The sequence below is a fragment of the Spermophilus citellus genome (genome assembly GCF_964194105.1).
Source record: "Spermophilus citellus genome assembly, chromosome: 6".
NCBI lineage: Eukaryota > Metazoa > Chordata > Mammalia > Rodentia > Sciuridae > Spermophilus > Spermophilus citellus.
In genome coordinates this window covers 138,697,267-138,717,229 of record NC_138187.1, presented here as the reverse complement: position 1 = coordinate 138,717,229, position 19,963 = coordinate 138,697,267, and the positions used below count along the sequence as shown (strand labels likewise).

Sequence of the window (19,963 nt, the reverse complement as noted above, 5' to 3'; positions counted from 1 at the left end):
TCACCTAGCACATGCAGGGCACTGGGTTTGATCCTCAGCACTACATAAAAATAAAATAAAGGTATTATGTCCAACTACAACTAAAATAAAGTATTTTTAAAAAGAATGTGAAAAGAAACACAAGAGTTACAACTCAAGAAAGCTGCATATTGGCTTTGAAATCTGGTACTTCAATTCCACATCATGCCACGCCTATTACCCCTTAAGTCCCAAGTTTCAATTCTATGAACATATTACTCAAATATTATTTCAAAGTTACCTTAAATGGTATATTCGTTGATAAGTTTAAATTTTTATAGGTGTCCTACACCTATAAAATTGAAATCTTGGGACAAAATGGGTTAACATTTTTCTCCTAATGAATGTCAACTCTTATTAAAAATCATATGAACTGGGGCTGGGGATGTGGCTCAAGCCGTAGCACGCTCGCTCGCCTGGCATGCATGTGGCCCGGGTTCGATCCTCAGCACCACATATAAACAAAGATGTTGTGTCCGCCGAGAACTAAAAAAAAAAATATATTAAAATTCTCTCTCTCTCTCTCTCTCTCTCTCTAAAAAAATCATATGAACTAACTAACCATATGTAAAATATTTGTTTGAGCACAGTGTTATAACATAGTGATTAATTTAATTGTTTGGCTATTCATTATATTGTAATTTAATTTGGAAGGGATAATATACCCAGATTCTAACACAAAGTTAATCATATATTTAGCAATTGTTCAATAAAAATTTATTACAATGTACTTCCCTTGGATATTTTTCTCAGTGAACTTTAGTTAGGTTAGCTAAACCTTACTACTTCGTAAACTGGAATACCTCTCCTAAATATATGCTGAAACATGACAGAAAAATAACCTTTTGGGTTGGAGCTGTGGCTCACTTGCCTGGCATGTGTGAGGCACTGAGTTCGATTCTCAGCACCATGTATAAATAAATAAAATAAAGGTCTATCAACAACTAAAAAAGAAAAAAAGAAAGAAAAAGAAAAAAAATAACTTTTCAATAAGCCTGAAAATTTTTCTAGTTCAATCCCTTTATAGGAATTTCTGTAAACAACATTAACATCTGCCCAGTTTGACATATGCTTATGTACTAGGATGCTTTCATTGATGGGAAAGTAATTATCACAAAACAATTACTTTAATTTGTAAGTTCTAATACTTAATAAATAATTGGTAGTAAAACTAAACTTGTATCTTAGAATTTCCACCCAAAGTACTTAAAATGTTTACTTACTTACTAAGTCATTTATTTAATAAATGTTGTAATAATCAGGAACAGGAAAGAGGCAGAAGCAAATATATTGGTGATACAATTTACTAAGTTTTGCTAGGATGTTTCTACAAAAAATATTAATAATTGTTTTTCATTTCAAAAAAGAGAGAAAACTATTTTTCCTGGTACTAAAGTCTAAAAGAGTTTTTCACATACAACTTCCAATTATGAACATGTCTCCAACTACAGATTTAGTAACTTCAAAAACTATTTCCATATGATGATTCCTTAGAATTTCTCAGATGAAATAGTATTAAAGAACAATTTAGCAAAAACAACTTGGAGAGGGTTAGGATAGAAAAAGAATTCTGTATAAACCAGCTTTGTGTACTAGAATCACAAAGATTAAGTATGCCTTATTGTATGATATACCCTTGAAAGTATCAGAGAGAGGAAGTATCAGAGAGAGGAAGATTCTCTTTCTCAAGATAAAATATTTCAGGTACTTCAACAGTTTTTTTTTTTTAATGATGTGACTTTAAGATCCTATATCACCAAAACTACCCTTCTCTATATTCGTCAATATCCAAAACCATTTATACTATTAATATCCTAATTCTGAAAGACACATTTATTAACATAGTTTAACACTATACTGATTTTTGTCAGTCTATTTGTTTACACTGTGCCTTTGCCTAAAAAGCCTTTGCTATTAAGCCCATCTATAATATAGGGAATTTGGATCATGTACCACCACAGTTATGTTTTTTCAAGACTCAATGAGTAAAAGATCATTCCCATGAGTCTACCATTTTGTATTTATTCCTAATCTTATTTGTATTGACCTATTTCATAACATCCAGAATTTTTTCTTTTCAGTATCAGACCTTGTACATGCCAGACAAGTACTGTGGCACTGAATTATATCCCAGCCCTTTTTTTTTTTTTAATTATTTTGAAAAATACAGGATATCATACTAAATTGCCTAGGCTGAACTTGAAATCCTCCTACCTCAGTCTCTTGAGTAGTTGGGATTACAGTTATGTGCCACTACAACCAGCTTTATTTTTTAATAGATTTTTATTTTTAGGTATATTAAGTACCCCTGCCAGCTTTATGCCATGTGTAAAACTATTTACCTGCATTGTTTTTATTTACTGTAAAGAATTCTTACTTATGTTAGTAAAAACATTGAATAGGATAGGATAAAGGCCTCCCCCTGGGATGACAATAATTTGTTTTGGGGATTAACTGTCAAAAATTTATCAAACTATACCACCATCTAGACCATGGTCTCCACCTTGGCCATGGCATAAGGCAAAATAAAATTCATCAAGTACAGTATTTCATTTCACATATGCTAAGTTTACACTATTCCTTGAAAAATGAGTGTTTTATACAATAAAAATTCTTCACCCCAACCTATTCAATAATCAAAGAATGAATTATTGCCAGGCACAGTGGCATGTAACTGTAATTCAGCAGCTCCGGAGGTTGAAGCTGGGGGATCAAAGACAATTGGAGCAAATTGGTGAGGCCCTAAGCAACTTAATGAGACCCTGTTTCAAAATAAAAAATAAAAAGGGCTAGGGATGTGGCTCAGTGGCTGGGTACAATCCATGGTACAAAAAAACCCACAAAGTTGTTTATGACCTTGAACACATTTGCTACCAAAATAAAAACCATCACATTTACTAATGTGTGGGAACTGCAGCATATACAGTACTCCTCCAAATCAGTATAACTTTCTTTCATTAATTTAATATCCAAAGTTCACTAATAGTGATTCAACAGTCTCCCCAAATGAAACAGGTAAAAAAATCTAACAAAATGAGTAGACATCTACATGATTTATGATGTAAAAAATCAAAGAACAACTAAATAAATGGAGATATAGTCCATGATCAGCGACAGGAAGACTTGATATTGTGAGGATGCCAGTTCTTCACCATTTGACCCAAGAATTAATGCAATCCCAATCAAAACCCAGCAAATTATTCTTTAAGTATCAACAAATTATCCTGTTTATATATGTAGAGGTAAAAAAAATCCAGAATAGCCAACCCCATATTGAAGGAGAAGAACAAAGTTAGAAAACTTACTTCAAGACTTAACTATAAAGTCAAGGGAGTATGGTATTGGCAGATGAAAAGACAATTACACAAACAGAACATAAAAGAGCCCAGAGTCACATAAATATGATCAACTGATAAAACAAATAAATGAATGCTACATAACTGAGAAAACTGGTTGCCATATGCAAATTTTTTTTAAATTAGTATATACATAAGCCTTAGAGTCTTTGCAAACATGAACTTGAAATGAATCACAGACCTAAATGTAAGATGTAAAACTATAAAAATTCTAAGACATAGTGGCAAAAACCTAGATGACTGTGGGTTTGACAATGGCTTTTAGACATGACACCAAAGGCAAATCCACCAAAGTATTGATAAGCTGGATTTATTAAAATAAAAAATTTCTTCTGTGACAGATACTGTTAAGATAATGAAGATAAGCCACAGATTGGGAGGAAATACTTTAAAAGAAATATTTCATAAAGGGCTATATATATTATCCAAAATATACAAAGAACTCTCAAAACTCAACAATAAATAAAATAAAGGACCCAATCAAAAACTGGGCCAAAGGGCCAGAGATGTGACTCAGTGGTAGAGTGCTTACCCAGCACATGTAAGGCACCACATAAAAATATCATCTACAACTTAAAAAAATTTTTTTTAAAAAATTGGGCCAAAGATCTAGTAGACATCCATCACTACCAAAGGTATACACAAATAGCAAATAAACATAAAAAGATGCTTTACATCATAAGTAATTAGGAACATAAATTAAAACAATGAGATACCACTAAACACCTATTACAATGGCCATAATTCAGAATACTAACAATACTAAATTCTGTTGTTATAGTTACCATTTAGAAAGTCCTCCAGAGGCTCATGTATGGATAGTAGAGGATAGGAAAGGTAGCAGAATACAACAGTTATTAATAGGGCATTATGTAAAATTGTGGATGTGTAACTGATGTGATTCTGCAATCTGTATTTGGGGTAAAAATTGGGAGTTCATAACCCACTTGAATCTAATGTATGAAATATGATATGTCAAGAGCTTTGTAATGTTGTGAACAACCAATAAAAAAAAAAATCCAAAAAAAAAAAAAAAAAAAAGAAAAGAAAGAAAGCTTGGTCCCAGTACAGCAGTGTTTAGCATTGGGGTTTTGGAATATGATCGGATCATGATTCAGTGGATGAGCCCATGAAAGGATTCCTAATTTGATGGCATTTTGGGAAGGTGGTGGAAACTATAGGTGGTCCCTCACTGGGGGAAACACGTCACTGGGGGTATGCTCTGGAAGGATATATCTTGTCCCTGGTCCCTTCCTCTCTCTGTTTCCCAATCGATATGAGGTGAGCAGCTTTGCTCTACCATGCCCTTCCACCATCATGTACTGCCTCACCACAGGCCTAAAACAATGGAGCCAGCTGAAAATGGGCTAAAACCTCTGAAACCGTAAGCCAAAATAACATTTTCCTTCTTTGGGTCTTTTTTTTCCCCCAGATATTTTGTCACAACAATGAAAAGCTGACTAACAGATACCAAGGATGTGAAGCAACAGGAATTCTTTCATGGCTAGTGGAAATGTACAATGATACAGCCACTTGGGAAGAGAGATGATGGTGGTTCCTTACAAACCAAGTATAATCTCACCATTCAATACAGTACTTATGCTGCTAGGGATTTACCCAAAAGAATTGAAAACTTATGTCCACACAAAAATTTGCACACAGATATTCATAGCAACTTTTTTCATAACTACCAAAACTTGGATGTTCATAAATTATACAAATATACTACTTTGTTGAGCAATGATAATAACGGGGATGTTATGCATATGTGGTGGCAGGGGGCATAATGGGAAATAATTACTTTAAAAAAATAGGCACTTTTAGAAGAAAAAAGAGTACTTCAATAGTCCCCTCCAACATGATGTAATAATAATCAATAATTGCCATGGGTGCTTTAAAAAAAATTAACTTCCTTACCCAGATGGAACTTTTCCTGATGCTTCAACCGTGCAAACCTTGATTTAAAATGTTCTTCACAATAGGTACACTTAAAAGGTTTATCTTGAGAATGTAAAATCATATGTTCTTCCAAATGTGGCCTTCTTGTAAAAGATTTCTTACAAATCTAAATGAATGTATATAAAGTGCAAGGAAACCTTAATTAAAAACTAAAATACAAGGTCATAATGAGAAAAAAAAAATATATATATATATTCAAGTAAGAAATTTCTACAAACAGAAAACTTACCAAAAGTACAATCAAATTATGTGAAGGAAAAAAACTTTGGAGGAATTACTCCAAGGAATGATTTTGTATCAGCTATAAAGCTAACTGAGTTTCAACTCCTTATATGTTTAATAGAGCTATAAAATAATTTTACTTAATTCTAGACAGTAATTTCTTAATTCAACATATATTTTAATTCTTAATTTCAATATATAGTTTAAGCAATTTATGTATCGTGAATAAAAAAGTTTTATCAGTGCTGCCATATATTTGATTTGAAAAATGAACAAGAAATCACAGAAAAATAATTTCAAAATTTTTCTCTTGAAGTGATCAGAAAACACAACTCTTAAAGAAATGTAACATATATCAGAAATAGAAAAAGAGAAAGAGAGGCTGTTGCAACAACATGTAACATAAAGCACAAGGCTAATTCACAAAATATATTTAATTTTCACAATAATCCTATGAAGTAGACATAATTATCAATATCATAATTTTATAGCCACAGATGATGAACTTAGTAAGGGGAAGACATCATCTTATGTAGATTCGAATAACAAAATTCAATTTCTAGAAACAGAAATCAGAGAAATGGTGAGAATACTGAGAATTTTGCTATGTATATAAATTGAATCCTTGTTATAAAGAAGAAAAAATAACAATACAACATATTAAACATATTCATCTAAATACTCAAAAAATATTTCAGGAGTGTAACAGAATAAATTTTCCTACAAATTCCTTGCCACTAAAAAATGAAGTCTAATTCCCCTCCCCTTAAATTTGCCCTGGCTGTATGACTCCTTGAATGATGATTTCTGTTGTGGAAGTTATGATATGTGACTTCTGAGGAGAGGCTCTAACTTTGTAGTTCTTACTAGGCTTCTCAAAACACACAGTATAATCAGTCTTAGAACCCAAATACTATACAAGAAGGAAGTTGATGTAATCTAATGAAAAAGAAGAGGAGGCTCTAGGTTATTAGTGCATTCCTGCTGAAATCCTAGTTGTCAGAAAACACCAAGCTGCCAACCAGGTGATTGAGTCACTTTGGAAATGGCCCCAAACCAAACCAGTCCAATCACCACCTAAAAACAATCACCTAAAAACAACTGAATGACTTCAAATGATACCATGTAAAACAGAAGAATTACCTAGCAAAGCTCTGCCGCAAATTTGGATTCCTGCTCCACAAAAAGGTAAGATACAACAAAATAGTTGTTTTAAGTACACTAAATTTTTAAGGTGGTTTATTATGCAGCAACAGATAACCACAAACGGGTGAGAGTCAGGGGGAAGCAACTCTAACACTTCAACTCTGCAAAAATAATGTCATAGATGATATACCCAACTGTAAATACCTGGTATAGTGATTTCAGTATCAATAAAAACTAGGATTTCTAATCAGATCTACCACCCAAAACTAACTCACCAGGATTAATTTATAAAAACCACTAGACTAATTTTACAAAAAAGAAAGATACTAAAAGTGGGATAAGTTCAGTTACGTTACTTTAAAATCTAGCCTAGCATGAGCAACTCCCCCACACCCAAGGACCTGGGTTTGATTCTCAGCATTGCAAAAGAAACAAACAAAAAAACCTAATCACCTTTCTTTCCCAAAAGGCAACGTTATATTTACTTTGTATTTCTAATACAAATTAAAAACCCTTACATCACATTTCCAACTTTCACTCTTAGTCTTCTTGATGGAAATAAATTCTTGTGCATTTTCAGGATGAAATCTACCAAAGAAAAATAAAAATTATTAGAAAAAGATGATACCAGTTAAGTCAATATAACATATAAATCCACTAACTGTAATTACAAGAATCAGGCATTGATTTTTTTCTTAAAGTGATAGGCATCTCTGGTAAGAATATAGATTATCATCATGATTTTTAACAAAGTTATTCTTAAACCTCAGTTTATGCAGAAATAAAAAAAAATTAGCCATATTTTAAAAATATTCAGGAACCCTAGCAATTTATAAATAACCTGCAAAGTAACTGATTACACTTTTTTACTCCACATTTCAGTAAATTTATTTTTAGAGCTAATATGCAATACAATATTAAATATTTTCTCACAATCTTTCACACACTAAATATGTAAAGCAAATTCTTATAATTCTAAAACCACATATTTCTGAAGACATTCTTATCCAACCCCAAAACAGAAAACAACAATCAAATGCTCTACCTTAAAACCTGTTACAGACTATATTCCTGTTTCAACGTCAAAAAAAAACTTCTCAATACCATAAACAAAAAACAAGGATGAATTAATATTTGCTCTTCTTAATCTGTAGTCTACAAAATATTAAGCAATGAAAGAATTAGAGATAAGCATTTTCATAGATATTTTTAATTGACTATTTTTAGTTTACTACATGCTTACAATAGAAAGCACCATATTGTATATAATAGAAGCAAGATAATACTTGCCTCTTAACATGCTTGGCTAAAGTCTTCTTGCTTGCATGAAGTTTATTACAATAAGGGCACTTGTGCTCCTTCTTATGAAATTCTGTTTCATTACTGTGCTTCTTTCTGTGAACAGTTAGGTTAGACTTTGTCGAATAACGCTGGTGACAAATATCACACTCAAAGGGCTTCTCACCTGTGTGTACACGGGTGTGGCTTTCGTATTTCCCTACCAAAAGAGAGAAATTAAAATTAAATTGAGCACATTTGCTACATTGTGAATAAAATCTGACAGTGGAATAAAACGTCATGATTTAGCAAAATTAAATATACACCCAAATCCTCAATTTCAGAAATTTAAATAATTCTCAGCCATTTTGCTAAAACATACCCTCCCGTTTATACATGTATATTAATAATCAACATCTACCACTTCCCCTACTGTGTTCAAGAAAGCCAGAAAAAATTTAACCTTTTTGTATCCAAGTTAATAATACTTCATGGGGCTGTGAGAAGTAAATGAATTAATACACAGATAAAACTTAAAGCATTCTAGTATAAACTAAGCACTATAACAATCTATTTTTATTATCATCATATGGATTATATGGATTGCTAGTCACAGTATGGACAAGTAGGTATACCTCAAATATAAATCTGTAATTATGATTATGTGTTATAAATAATTATAACAGATTTGAGTATGTGCTATAATAATAGATCAAACTAGGGTTTCATCTGACAGCACTGAAAGGACTTTGCTTTTTCCACTTGCCACTACTAACACTATCTAGTAACTCGGTTTTCTCTCTGCCACTTCTAGGGCATACCCTCCCATCTACACATGCATATAAATATCCTATCTCCACTACTTCCCCTACTGTATTTAAGGGATCAGATCTAATGCTGGACGAGGACAGGAGTCACTATATGGATTTTTTTTTTTTTAAAGAGAGAGTGAGAGAGAAAGAATTTTTTTTTAATATTTATTTTTTTTTAGTTATCGGCGGACACAACATCTTTGTATGTGGTGCTGAGGATCGAACCCAGGCCGCACGCATGCCAGGCGAGCGCGCTACCGCTTGAGCCACATCCCCAGCCCCACTATATGGAATTTTTAAAAAGTTTTATTTGATTATGAAAGTTTTCACATATCATTTTTTTAAACTGATGGGGTTTTTTTGTTTTGTTTTTGTGGTGCTGGGGACTAAACCTAGAGCCTTGTGTATGCAAGACAAGCATTCCACCAAACTGAGCTATATCTCCAGCCCTTAAACTGACTTTTAAGATTATGTAAATACAAACTCGTGGGAAAGTATGTAAAACAAATTAAGAATATACATCTGATATTTAAATTATTAATGATGTTTTTTTGGGGGAACATTTTTTAAATGGGGATTAAATGTGCATGTCTAGTACAGATTCTTAAAAAACAGAAAGATAATTTATCAACTTCCTAATGCTTAAATCTCATCTGTATTAGCAAGTGAACAGAAACAGTAACTTCATAAGAAAAACTGCACCAATCTTTATTTTCTATGAAAATACAGATGCTATATTAGATTAGTAGCATTTTCCTTGTATTTAAAGAAGTTTTTTCTTGTTTTCAAATAAAAAATTAAACCTAATGTAGCTAAATATTAAAACTTTCAAAATGGCAAATTAAAAATAAAACTATTTTGACTATAAAGCTTCCATTTTCCTACAGACCAGGAGACTTAAGATTTAAGTAAGAAAAAGAAAATAGAAAATTAAACTGAAATAGCCAAAATAGACAAATCTAATGATCTTTTGAAAATATTTTAAATAAATTCAGCAAAGACAAGAGATCAATGAAAATATAGAAACTTAAATAATTCATCATGACATTAAAAATCTCAGTAGTGAAAACACTATGCTTAAGTTATTAATTCAAAGTTTATGCACATAATCACTACAGGACCTATTATAGCTTAATGAATTCAAATTTCTGAATAAGAGAAGAGAGAAAACCCTGAGAAAATGATGGATTCAGAGGAGGTTTATCTAGGTTTATCTTTAGAGGCTAATGGGGGAAAAAGTTAAGTCTCCAAATAAATTTCACGTTTAAAGCAATTGGTAGGGGTGTATGTATGTGTGTGTGTGGGGGTATTCAACAATAATGTATAAAATCTAAATGTTCACTCAAATTTATTGAAGTTTCAACTTAAAAACTAGTGTCACTTCAAGGATCAAATCTGTCCTGGTGTTCAGAATTTATTGCATAATATGGGTCATGCAAAATTATCACTGTCAGAATCTGCATGCAGTTTTTGCAAAGAGATGCATCACCAAATTAGTTCATTATACACACACACACACACACACACACACACATACATACACATATGTAAGACATATATATAATATAAAATATTGTTAAACATTAAATTGTACCTTGAATCTATTCATGTACCATATCCTAAAAACCATGTAATTAAAATACTTGGCATTAGAGAATTAAGCCATTGTTATAACTCTTCTTTAAGAACCAAGTGTAATCTTTATGTCAGGATGGACTATAAAGTCACGTTCAGTTAAAAAAGGGGGGAGGGTGTTAAAAAAACATTTATTTTTAAATTCTAGAAGATACTGTGTTTAATCCAAGGAAAATTTTGAGTTCTCCCTAGGAAAGATAAATTATCCAGATTTTCTCTTGCACCCCATATGTCATCTTGCTATTTTTGCTTTTTCACCCACTAGGATTTTAGTATAAGGGAAGAGGTCAAAGGACTCTTATTTGCATGAAAATCCCCTGAGAAAAGGACAGCTGGTAGCCTAAGGAATGATATAACAGGATCAGCAGTCTTACTCCAAGCAACTATTAAATATATCAGAAAAGATAAGAGATCCAAAGAAATGGAATAAATTTATAAAATTATATACTGTGGAGCTAATGGTTCCAGCAGGTTTCAGAGCTTTTCATCTCTCATAAACCCACTCCAAGGCAGCCAAGTTAGAAGCTGATAAGAAAGCTTAACTGGCTTCTTACAAGTTCAATGTAAAGCTAGGCATCAGCCTCTCAACCTAGTTCAAGAAAGCAAGTGCTTACCGGATATATTATAAAGGACACTAGCCAAGAATAAAATGCATAAGCTTCAGATTCACAATTGAATGAAATGCTTAAAATAACAACAAACATTTGTAAATCCCATGAAAGGAATAAGTGTGATATGAAAAGGATGACTGGAAGGTAGCCCTTGAACTATTTTGGGGATGCTATGGTAACACACTTAGGATACATCTTCTACATATTCTTTTTATTCTACCCATCACCAATCTACTTTGTCTACATTCAGCAAATCACTCTGCTCTATCCTCATCCACTTTTCATTCCCAAGGCCCTCATCTAGTCCAAGCACTGATGCTTCTAGTCCTCTGCTACATGCTCCCCCCCCCTTTTTTTTTTTTGGTTACTGGAATTGAATTGAGGGGCACTTGACCACTGAGCTACATTTTCAGCCCTACTTTGTATTTTAATTAGAGACAGAGTCTCATTGAGCTGCTTTTGCTGAGGCTGGCTTTGAACTCATGATTCTCCTGCCTCAGCCTCCTGAGCTGCTGGGCTTACAGGCGTGTGCCAGAGCTTGGCAACAAGCTCCTTCTTGTCTCCCAAACTTTCTCATTCAGTCTTTCCTTTTCCAAACTGAAGTCAGCATCTTTCTAAAACTACTAAAGGTTGTCATTTTCTTCATCAAGTTTTTTCCATCAGATAAAACCTAAACTCGTCTGCCATTCAAATACAAGCCATTCAAAATTTGACCTCCACTTACTTGCCAGTCCTCATCTCCTATCATTTTTATTAGGCTTCCCTGCCCATCTTGAAACCAGACAAACTTTAGCAATTTCCAGAATCAACATCCCTTAATGCCTTTACACATTGATCCTGCTGCCTTCAAAATTTCTCCCTATTTCTTAAGTCTTAGCTCAAATATCATCACTTTTGGATACCACTCCTGATTCCCTGAGTCTTCTGTATTTATCCTCATAAAATTATCTTTTAATAATTATTATCATATGATCGTCTCTTTGCATGTACACATCACATTCTAAGATTCTTAAGGACAGGGAATATATCATTTCCTATTGGTTTATCTGTGTTTGGTAGTTTAGAGGCTCAGTAAGTATGTAATAGCAGCCAGAATTCCTTGAACACATAAATTTTGTACAATAGTTTAAGTGATTTCCTAGAAATATCGCATTTAATCCCCATTATAACCCCAATAAGAAGGTACTATGAGCATCATATTAGCATTGTCTCACTTTATGAGAATAAAGCATAGACAGGTTAAGTAAATCACCCAAGACTTGAATTCAAAAAAACCCAGGCAGTCAGACATTACCATAGCTTATGTTTATAGAATTTTGCAGAATTAATGCAGATCATTATATAGTTTCCCAGTTGTATTGCAATCCAGAATCCCTCTCTAAGAAAGTATCTCACAGGCCTAGTGTGTTGGATGGGACAATTTAAGATCTATGTGCTGGATCTATAATGCATGTTTTAACTGACCCTTGCTCACTCATCTCCAAGTGAAATTAGGTCAATTAAAGTAGATACAGGAAGCATGTGCTAAGGGTACAAAGGTCAAAGATGCAGAATCCATTAGAAAGATGAAATGTTCTCAGGTACATAAACCCCAAAAAGCTGTTCTTTCCTAAATACATATGTTCTTTTAACTTTGTTAATTCTCAACAGCAAATATCTAGCCTGACTTTAACAAGTGTCTTGTAATGAGCTCTTCCGATTGACTGAAAAGTTATTTTATTCATGTTGGCATACAGCTTCACAATAAAAAATTAATAAATAATTGCCAAATTGGATTATCAAAAGTATTCTGATTCAGAGATAATGTATTCAAAAAGCATTATAAAAAGCAAAAAGTTACTACTTTAATGCTTACTGTATGCTGTAGCTATATTTTGATAGCAAATGATTAATACCTTATAAAACCAATTTCCACCTATACCAATAACATAATAATTCAAAAGTATAATACACCTGGGAACATATTAAACAAACTCAGATTAAATTCATTATGTTCTTATCATTATGTGTGGTAGAATATATTTCACAATTTCATAACTTCATTTTACACGTAAATAGCTTAACTACTTCAATTAAAGAGTATGCATTAAATAGTTTATATGACTTCTTCAAAAACTGCTTTACTAGCAAATATCTGACATCTCAAAATTAAATATGCACTGACATAAAACCTCAGGTTATGGACCACATTTCCTACATACTCTTTTAAAAGGGAAAAATTTGATTTATTCATTTTTATAATAATTAGTATTAATAACTAGGGTACTTCCTAAATTATCTATCCAAAGTTATTCAATTACAGTATAATTTTATTCTTCACTATAGTCTAATTTAAAACATTCTAATTCTAAAAAAACACTAGAAAGGTGACTATATTTATAATTTATTATCATGTACAAAGGGAAAACAGTAAACAAATTACTAAATATAATCCAATTACATTTTCTGAAATGACTCAAGTTAGCACTCATCTTCAAAACTGGAATATAAATCAAAGCTGTTCATGATAATTATTGATTCTCTGGAGTCTTTCATATTAAATACATGAACTAATAATCTATTACCTATTAGGACATGACAAAGAAAAAATAAAGGGTAATATAAGTACTTAACATGATTCCTGAATCACAACAAATTTAAAATAATAGGATAAAGTACACAGTGAAAAGAAAATTATCTTCCCTACTTAAGCACTCTTTATTTTCAAACTTCAGTTTCCAATTATTATCTTTAAATATCCATGTAAAGTAAGTGATAAGAAACAAAAGTTTTCTTACCTATTCGGTCAAATGTTTTATCACATTTAGGACACTGCAATATTTTTTTGTTACTGTTCTGAATGACTACTGGAGTTAACCCCTCGTGAATGCTTCCTACAGAATCACCAGCCTCAGGTTCCTCTTCTGCTTCATTATCTTTTTCACTTTGTTCTTCAATGTCAGAGTATTCATCTGACATTTCCTCCTCTAGTTCATCTTCTTCAGCATTATATTCACTTCCAGGATCCTCAGAATCATTTTTATCTGACTTTTCCTTATCAAAACTTTCTTGATTCAAATTGTCTGACCCATCACCACTTTCTTGTTCATCATCACTGGTATCATCAAACTTAACAGGGCACTTCCGATTCCTTTTTGATCTTCTTGCAGAAAAACTTCTCTCCAGCATTTTTAACCCATGTTTTTTCCCTAACAAAAGGGACCTATGAGTTTTAGCCAAATGATTTTCTAAAGACTTTTTGTAACAAAAATGTCTACTGCAGAATTTGCACTGATGATTATTTGATAATCTTCCAGTTAATTCATTTAGTGTTTCTTCTGGTGATGACTTTTCAGTTAGCTCTGATTGAAAAGCGGCAACATTTTCATTATTTAGCAGCTTTACTGCATCTATAATGTCCAAAAATTTTGCAGCCTCTAAAACAAGAGGTATTTCATATTTGTACACAAAAAATTCTGATGTGTAAAGAAATTCAAGCAAATGCTGAAAAACTGAATGTGTTACGTGATCCAGAGTGACAACATCAGTGCTTGGATTTTTGCTCAAACAGGCATGAAAATAACTACTGCCAACAGCAACAACTACTTTATGTGCAGTAAATTCTTTTCCTTCTACTATGATAAGTAAATCACAGAAAGATGGTTGTTTCTGTCTATCATCATTTAAATACTTTAGCAAATTCTTATTATACTGCAAAGAACTCAAAAGCTTTCTCTGATCTGGAGAGGGAGGAAGTTCCTGATAACAGTGCAGAGCTTCAGTTGTAGGTCTCTCTGTAGAGTGAGTACAGGTCACTTGGTCACATTCCACTGCAACATTTCCTTCCGAAGAATCTTTATAGCCAAGATGGATCTTCTCGTCAAGATTTGAAGTAACCTTTCTCCTTTTCTTCATTGCAGTACAGCAATTTCAGAACAAGAAACTTCATAAGTGTCTTAAGAGATTCATAAAGGAAAACTAGATTGTCTTGGAAAACAGCTTCTGGACAGGGGTGCCTGAGGGTTTCATGGTCTGCAAAAGTAAGAATCATGTAAAATAACTCCAGGCAAAGCAACCTTAAATCAGTCACAGGCATTTCTCAGCTCCTTCCTAAATTATAACTAAGTTACCATCAAGTCACACTCACATTCATTCGTGGCTAAGATTTTAGGGCGGAGAACAAGGAGGGCCAGGTTAGAAAAGACAGCCAACAAAAGAATAATTTTTAAAGGAAGCCAGAGCACACCTTCCAGGCCTGATTTACGAACAGGGTGGAAATAACTGGACAGAAGCGGGAGAGTTCTAAGATCCTTGACGATGGAGGTTGAAGGGGGCTGCAGTCATGTTTTGGGGGCGCTGAAATAGTGACAATAAGGCCGTCGCGGCCACGAAATCCGAGTCTTTCCATTAGCATGATTTTTTATGCGGGGCAATGCACAGCTATTCACAGACCTAACGCGTCCCTCTCCCAAAACCACCCGGCAGGAGACGGCCCCAGAAGGGGCTCAGAGCAAGAAGAGTGGGGTCAAATACAGGGACGACTAAAATAAGCAAAAGAGCCTTTCAAGGCCCGGGCCAGGTGGAGAATGCGCTCGCCTACCAGAAACCCGTTACCCTTCCCACCCACTATCCCTAGGCAAACGCCCCACAGATTCATTACCGGGAATCCAGGGCTCCCCCGCTGGCTCTAGCCGCTGACTCCACTCTGGGCGCGCTCGCTACAGCGCCTACCCACTTCCGGGTTCAGCCACCCACTTCACCCCCCTCCCCGCTGCTCCTTCCCCTCCCGGAGTCTCGCCGCCTCCAAACCACCGAACACGTCAACCGCGCGCGCAGCCTCCAAGCCGCCCAGAGCGACGGCGCGCGCCCCTGCTCGAACCAATGCGCACGCGCGCGCACCCTTCCTTACGCATGCTCGGTCGGTTCCTCTGCCGCTTTGGGAACACTGGTTACTCCCCTGATCCGTTACTCCGGGTTTTCTTGGTGGCTGGGTGGCCACCCGTGATTGAATCCTGCAAGCTTTGCTGCGGCAGGGGAACGGAAGACGGGAGGTTTGATAGGGACTTGGGAAGAAATTGGCAGAGGCGCAGTAGTACCGACGTATTTTATTCTCACTGGTGTGTTTAATAGTTTGTAACCAACCAAAGGGCGACCGCCGGAAGCCGGTCCCAGCACACATGCTGGCAAACGTCTAACAAACCGAGATTGACTTCGCTTGGTTTTTTTCTGATTTAAAGGGCAAGACTTAAATGCAGTTACTCCTAAGATTGCGGTTTTTAAAAAACTTTTTTTCCCCCTGTACACAGAAAAAGGCACATGTAAGTGTACAGCTGGTTAGAAAAGAAAGGAAGTCAAAAAGGGAAAATCCCAAAGGACAACTTTGCTCTGAGGGAGCACCTGAGATTTCTGCATTTTTAATAAAGCCCCAGGTGGGCTGGTATTGCTGGTCTGAGGGTCACTTTTTGATTAGTATAGTCCCAGACCTTGAGATTGTGCAGACGTAATGCAAGACAAAAGACCAAGACCAAATGAAATGGGGGTCCCAACTCTTAGCCCCTATCTACCCATCAAATACAGAGCTGAAAAGGCTACCCTCTGTGGAAGAACAGGTGGAGGAGTCTCCTACATAGAGGATGTGAGGAAATGCCTAAGCTTTGGTCAAACACCCTTTAGGTGTTGTTCCGAAGTTATATTTTAGATGGTGGTTAACAGGCAATTCTGTACGCTAGAGTAGATGACCCTCTAGTAATACCAGTTGAAGCCTTCAAGAGCAAATTCAGGTTGCCAAAGAAGCCATTTTCCATAAGAATTCAACTTAGAAACCTTGCCTGGGTTTTCAGCCCAGGAGAATTCAGACTGAAATCTCATCTGGGTGAACTTCCAGCCTGTGGGGCCTTCCTATGATTTTAAATTTTCTCTCTCTCACAATCATGTGTGAATCAGTTCCTTCAAATAAGTTATATCTCTTCATCCTCTTGCTTCTGTTTTCCTGGAAAACCCTAACTAATCCATCAGCAATGAAAAAAAAAAAAGAAAAATTAAAAACAATGCCAGGATATCCACATCCTTCAGGTGCCAGAAGTTTTTGTCAAGAGTGTGGGGAGAGATCAGAGACCGGAGGCAGGAGGTCAAGAAAAAGGGAATCTTCGCATACTAAAATTTCTTTCAGTGTCTTCCTTTTGCTGATCTGTCATGGTCTTATCCTTTAATAAACTGATTCCGAAGTTTATTTCTGGTAATGAAAATGTTTTCCTTCATTTATTCAATTGAAAATCCATAAAACAATGACTTTGTACCAGGAATGTGATATTTTCAATAAACTTCTTATAAACATGTTTTTAATATGAAATACCTGGAACAAATATGAAATACCTGGAAATGAATTTAATAAATTATATTTAACATCCATACACAATTCTTTACAATAGGAGTATTTTAGTTTTTCTCCCACTTTTTTTCTGAATTTTCACAAGCCTTTAAAAATGTAAAAATTATTTTTATCTTGGACTGGGATTGTGGCTCAGTGGTAGAGTATTTGCCTAGCATGTGTGAGGCACTGGGTACGATTCCCAGCACCACATTAAAAAAAAGTTAAATAAAATAAAGGTATTGTGAACATCTACAACTAAGAATATTTTTTTAATTATTTTTATCTCAGAAACCATAACAAAGCAAGCCATGGGCTAAATTTGATACATTAAGGATAATTGTTTTCTGACCAACACTTCTAAAACACACCTTAGAGAAATAACCTAAATAACTGAAGAAATATCCTTAGTACCTTGTTCTGCTATAATAAAATACCACTGACTGAGTAATTTATAAACAATAGAAATTAGTTGTAGTTCTGCAGTCTGGAAAGTCAAGATCGAGGCACTGGCACTTAGTGTCTGGTAAGGGCTTTTTTCTTACATCCTCACATGACAGAAAAGGGGTGAGCACTGTCCTCAAGTAGAAGATAGTAGAAGGACAAAAATGGGCCTAAGTACCTTGCTTCAGGCCCCATTTTTTTTTTTAGAATTTCAACTTTATACCATCTGATTTATAATTTTATTCACTATATCATTTTTTAATTTTTAAATTTGTTTTCGTTATACATGACAGTAGAATGCATTTATGCACTTTGATATATCATTCATAGATGGGATATAATTTCTCATTTTTCTGAGTGTACATGTTGCAGAATCACATTGGTCATGTAGTCACATATATACATACAGTAATGATGTCTGTTTCATTCTACTATCTTTCCTATCCTCACATCCCCTTCCCTTCCCTCCCATCCCTTCCCTCTACCTAATCTAAGGTAACACATTCTTCCCTAGTGCCCCCCACCTTATTGTGAATTAGCATCCACATATTAGAGAAAACATTTGGCCTTTGATTTTGTGGGCTTGACTTATTTCGCTTAGCATGATATTCCCAAATCCAACCATTTACTGGCAAATTTCATAACTTTACTCTTCTTTAAAGCTGAGTAATACTCCACTGAGTATATATACTACATTTTCTTTATCAATTCATCTATTGAGGGACACCTAGGCTGGTTCCATAGTCTAGCTATTGTGAATTGAGCTGCTATAAACATTGTGTGGTTGCATCACTATACTATGCTGATTTTTAAGTCCCTTGGGTATAAACCAAGGAGTGAATAGCTGGGTTAAATGGTGGTTCCATTCTCAGGCCCCATCTTAATACCACTACAATGGGAATGAAATTTCAACACATGAATTGGGGGGAAGGGGGCATTCAGACCATACAATATGATATATTTACCTATTGTAAAAATCACTGTTGTAAAGTTGTCTCCAAATCTATTTAAATACAACAAGAATAAATTAAAAGCAAATAAGCTGGACTTCATTAATATTCTTTTCAAAAGATAATATTAAGAAAATCCACAGACTGGGAGAAGACAATTGATAAATATGTATCTGGCAAAGAGCTTACAGCTAGAATATGAAATGAATTCACATTAATAAGATGAACTATACAGAGAGATGTGCACGAATGTACATTGTATAAATATATTTATATATACATTTATATATAAAGTAGGCAAAATATTTGTGCAGACATTTCATGTAAAAGGACTAAACTAGCATATGGAAAGATTTTTTTAAATTTTTAATTTGTATCTTAATGGAGTTGGAAATTAACCACAGTATAATACAGCTATACTTTTTTATAAAGAGAGAATTATTTAAAGGAAAAGACTCACATGATTGTGAGGGATGGTAAATTCGAAATCATAAAATAGGCTCCATAGGCTGTAAATTCAGCAAGAGATAAGATTCTAGTCTTGAGTCTGAATTCCCCTGGCTGAAAACTCAGGCAAGCTTTCTAAGTTTAAATTTTAGGGAGAAATACTTCTTTGGAAAACCTCAGACTTTGCTCTGGAGGCGTTCAAATAATAGGATGAGTTCACCACTTGACTAGAGAGTAATCTACTCAAGTCTGATTTGCTTGTTGACTATATGTAAACCATAACTTGAGAGCCGCATCTAGACCAATGTTCAATGAAAATTTAGGCATTTCATTTATATATATTTACAAAGTACATATCTCTATATTTTCCGTTATATATAAGATTGCCTAAAATTATACAGCCACAATACCAAGTGTTGATGAGGACATGGATGAGCCAAAAAAAAAAAAAAAAAAAAAAAAAACCTCATGCACTTCTTGTGGAAATACAAAATGGTACAAGCACTTTGGGTAATAGTCTAGTAATTTCCAAAAACATCAGTTGTTCCATCCCACCTAAAGGATGTAAAAGCATATATACACACAGATTTACACATAAATGTTCACACAGTAGCTATAATAGTCAAAAACTGGAAGCAACTCAAATGTCCAAAGACAGATAAATGGATGTCAAGTAATGTTTATATAACAAAATTCTCATCAATAAAAAAGACTAATGATTAAAGGCAACAAATAAATG

General features: G+C 34.3%; 1 protein-coding gene across 1 annotated transcript in view; it reads right to left on the bottom strand.

Annotated features, from left to right (window-relative positions):
* Positions 1–15,814, bottom strand: part of ZBTB41 (zinc finger and BTB domain containing 41) — a 42,048-nt gene extending 26,234 nt beyond the window's left edge. The window contains exons 1-5 of the mRNA XM_081298472.1: positions 15,677–15,814; positions 13,815–15,048; positions 7,992–8,199; positions 7,220–7,289; positions 5,292–5,439 (exon numbers count right to left, since the gene is read on the bottom strand). Coding sequence (XP_081154598.1) covers positions 5,292–5,439; positions 7,220–7,289; positions 7,992–8,199; positions 13,815–14,931 — 1,543 coding nt within the window. The 5' untranslated portion in view covers positions 14,932–15,048; positions 15,677–15,814. The remainder of the gene's footprint in view (positions 1–5,291; positions 5,440–7,219; positions 7,290–7,991; positions 8,200–13,814; positions 15,049–15,676) is intronic.
* Between the last annotated feature and the right edge of the window lie 4,149 nt (positions 15,815–19,963).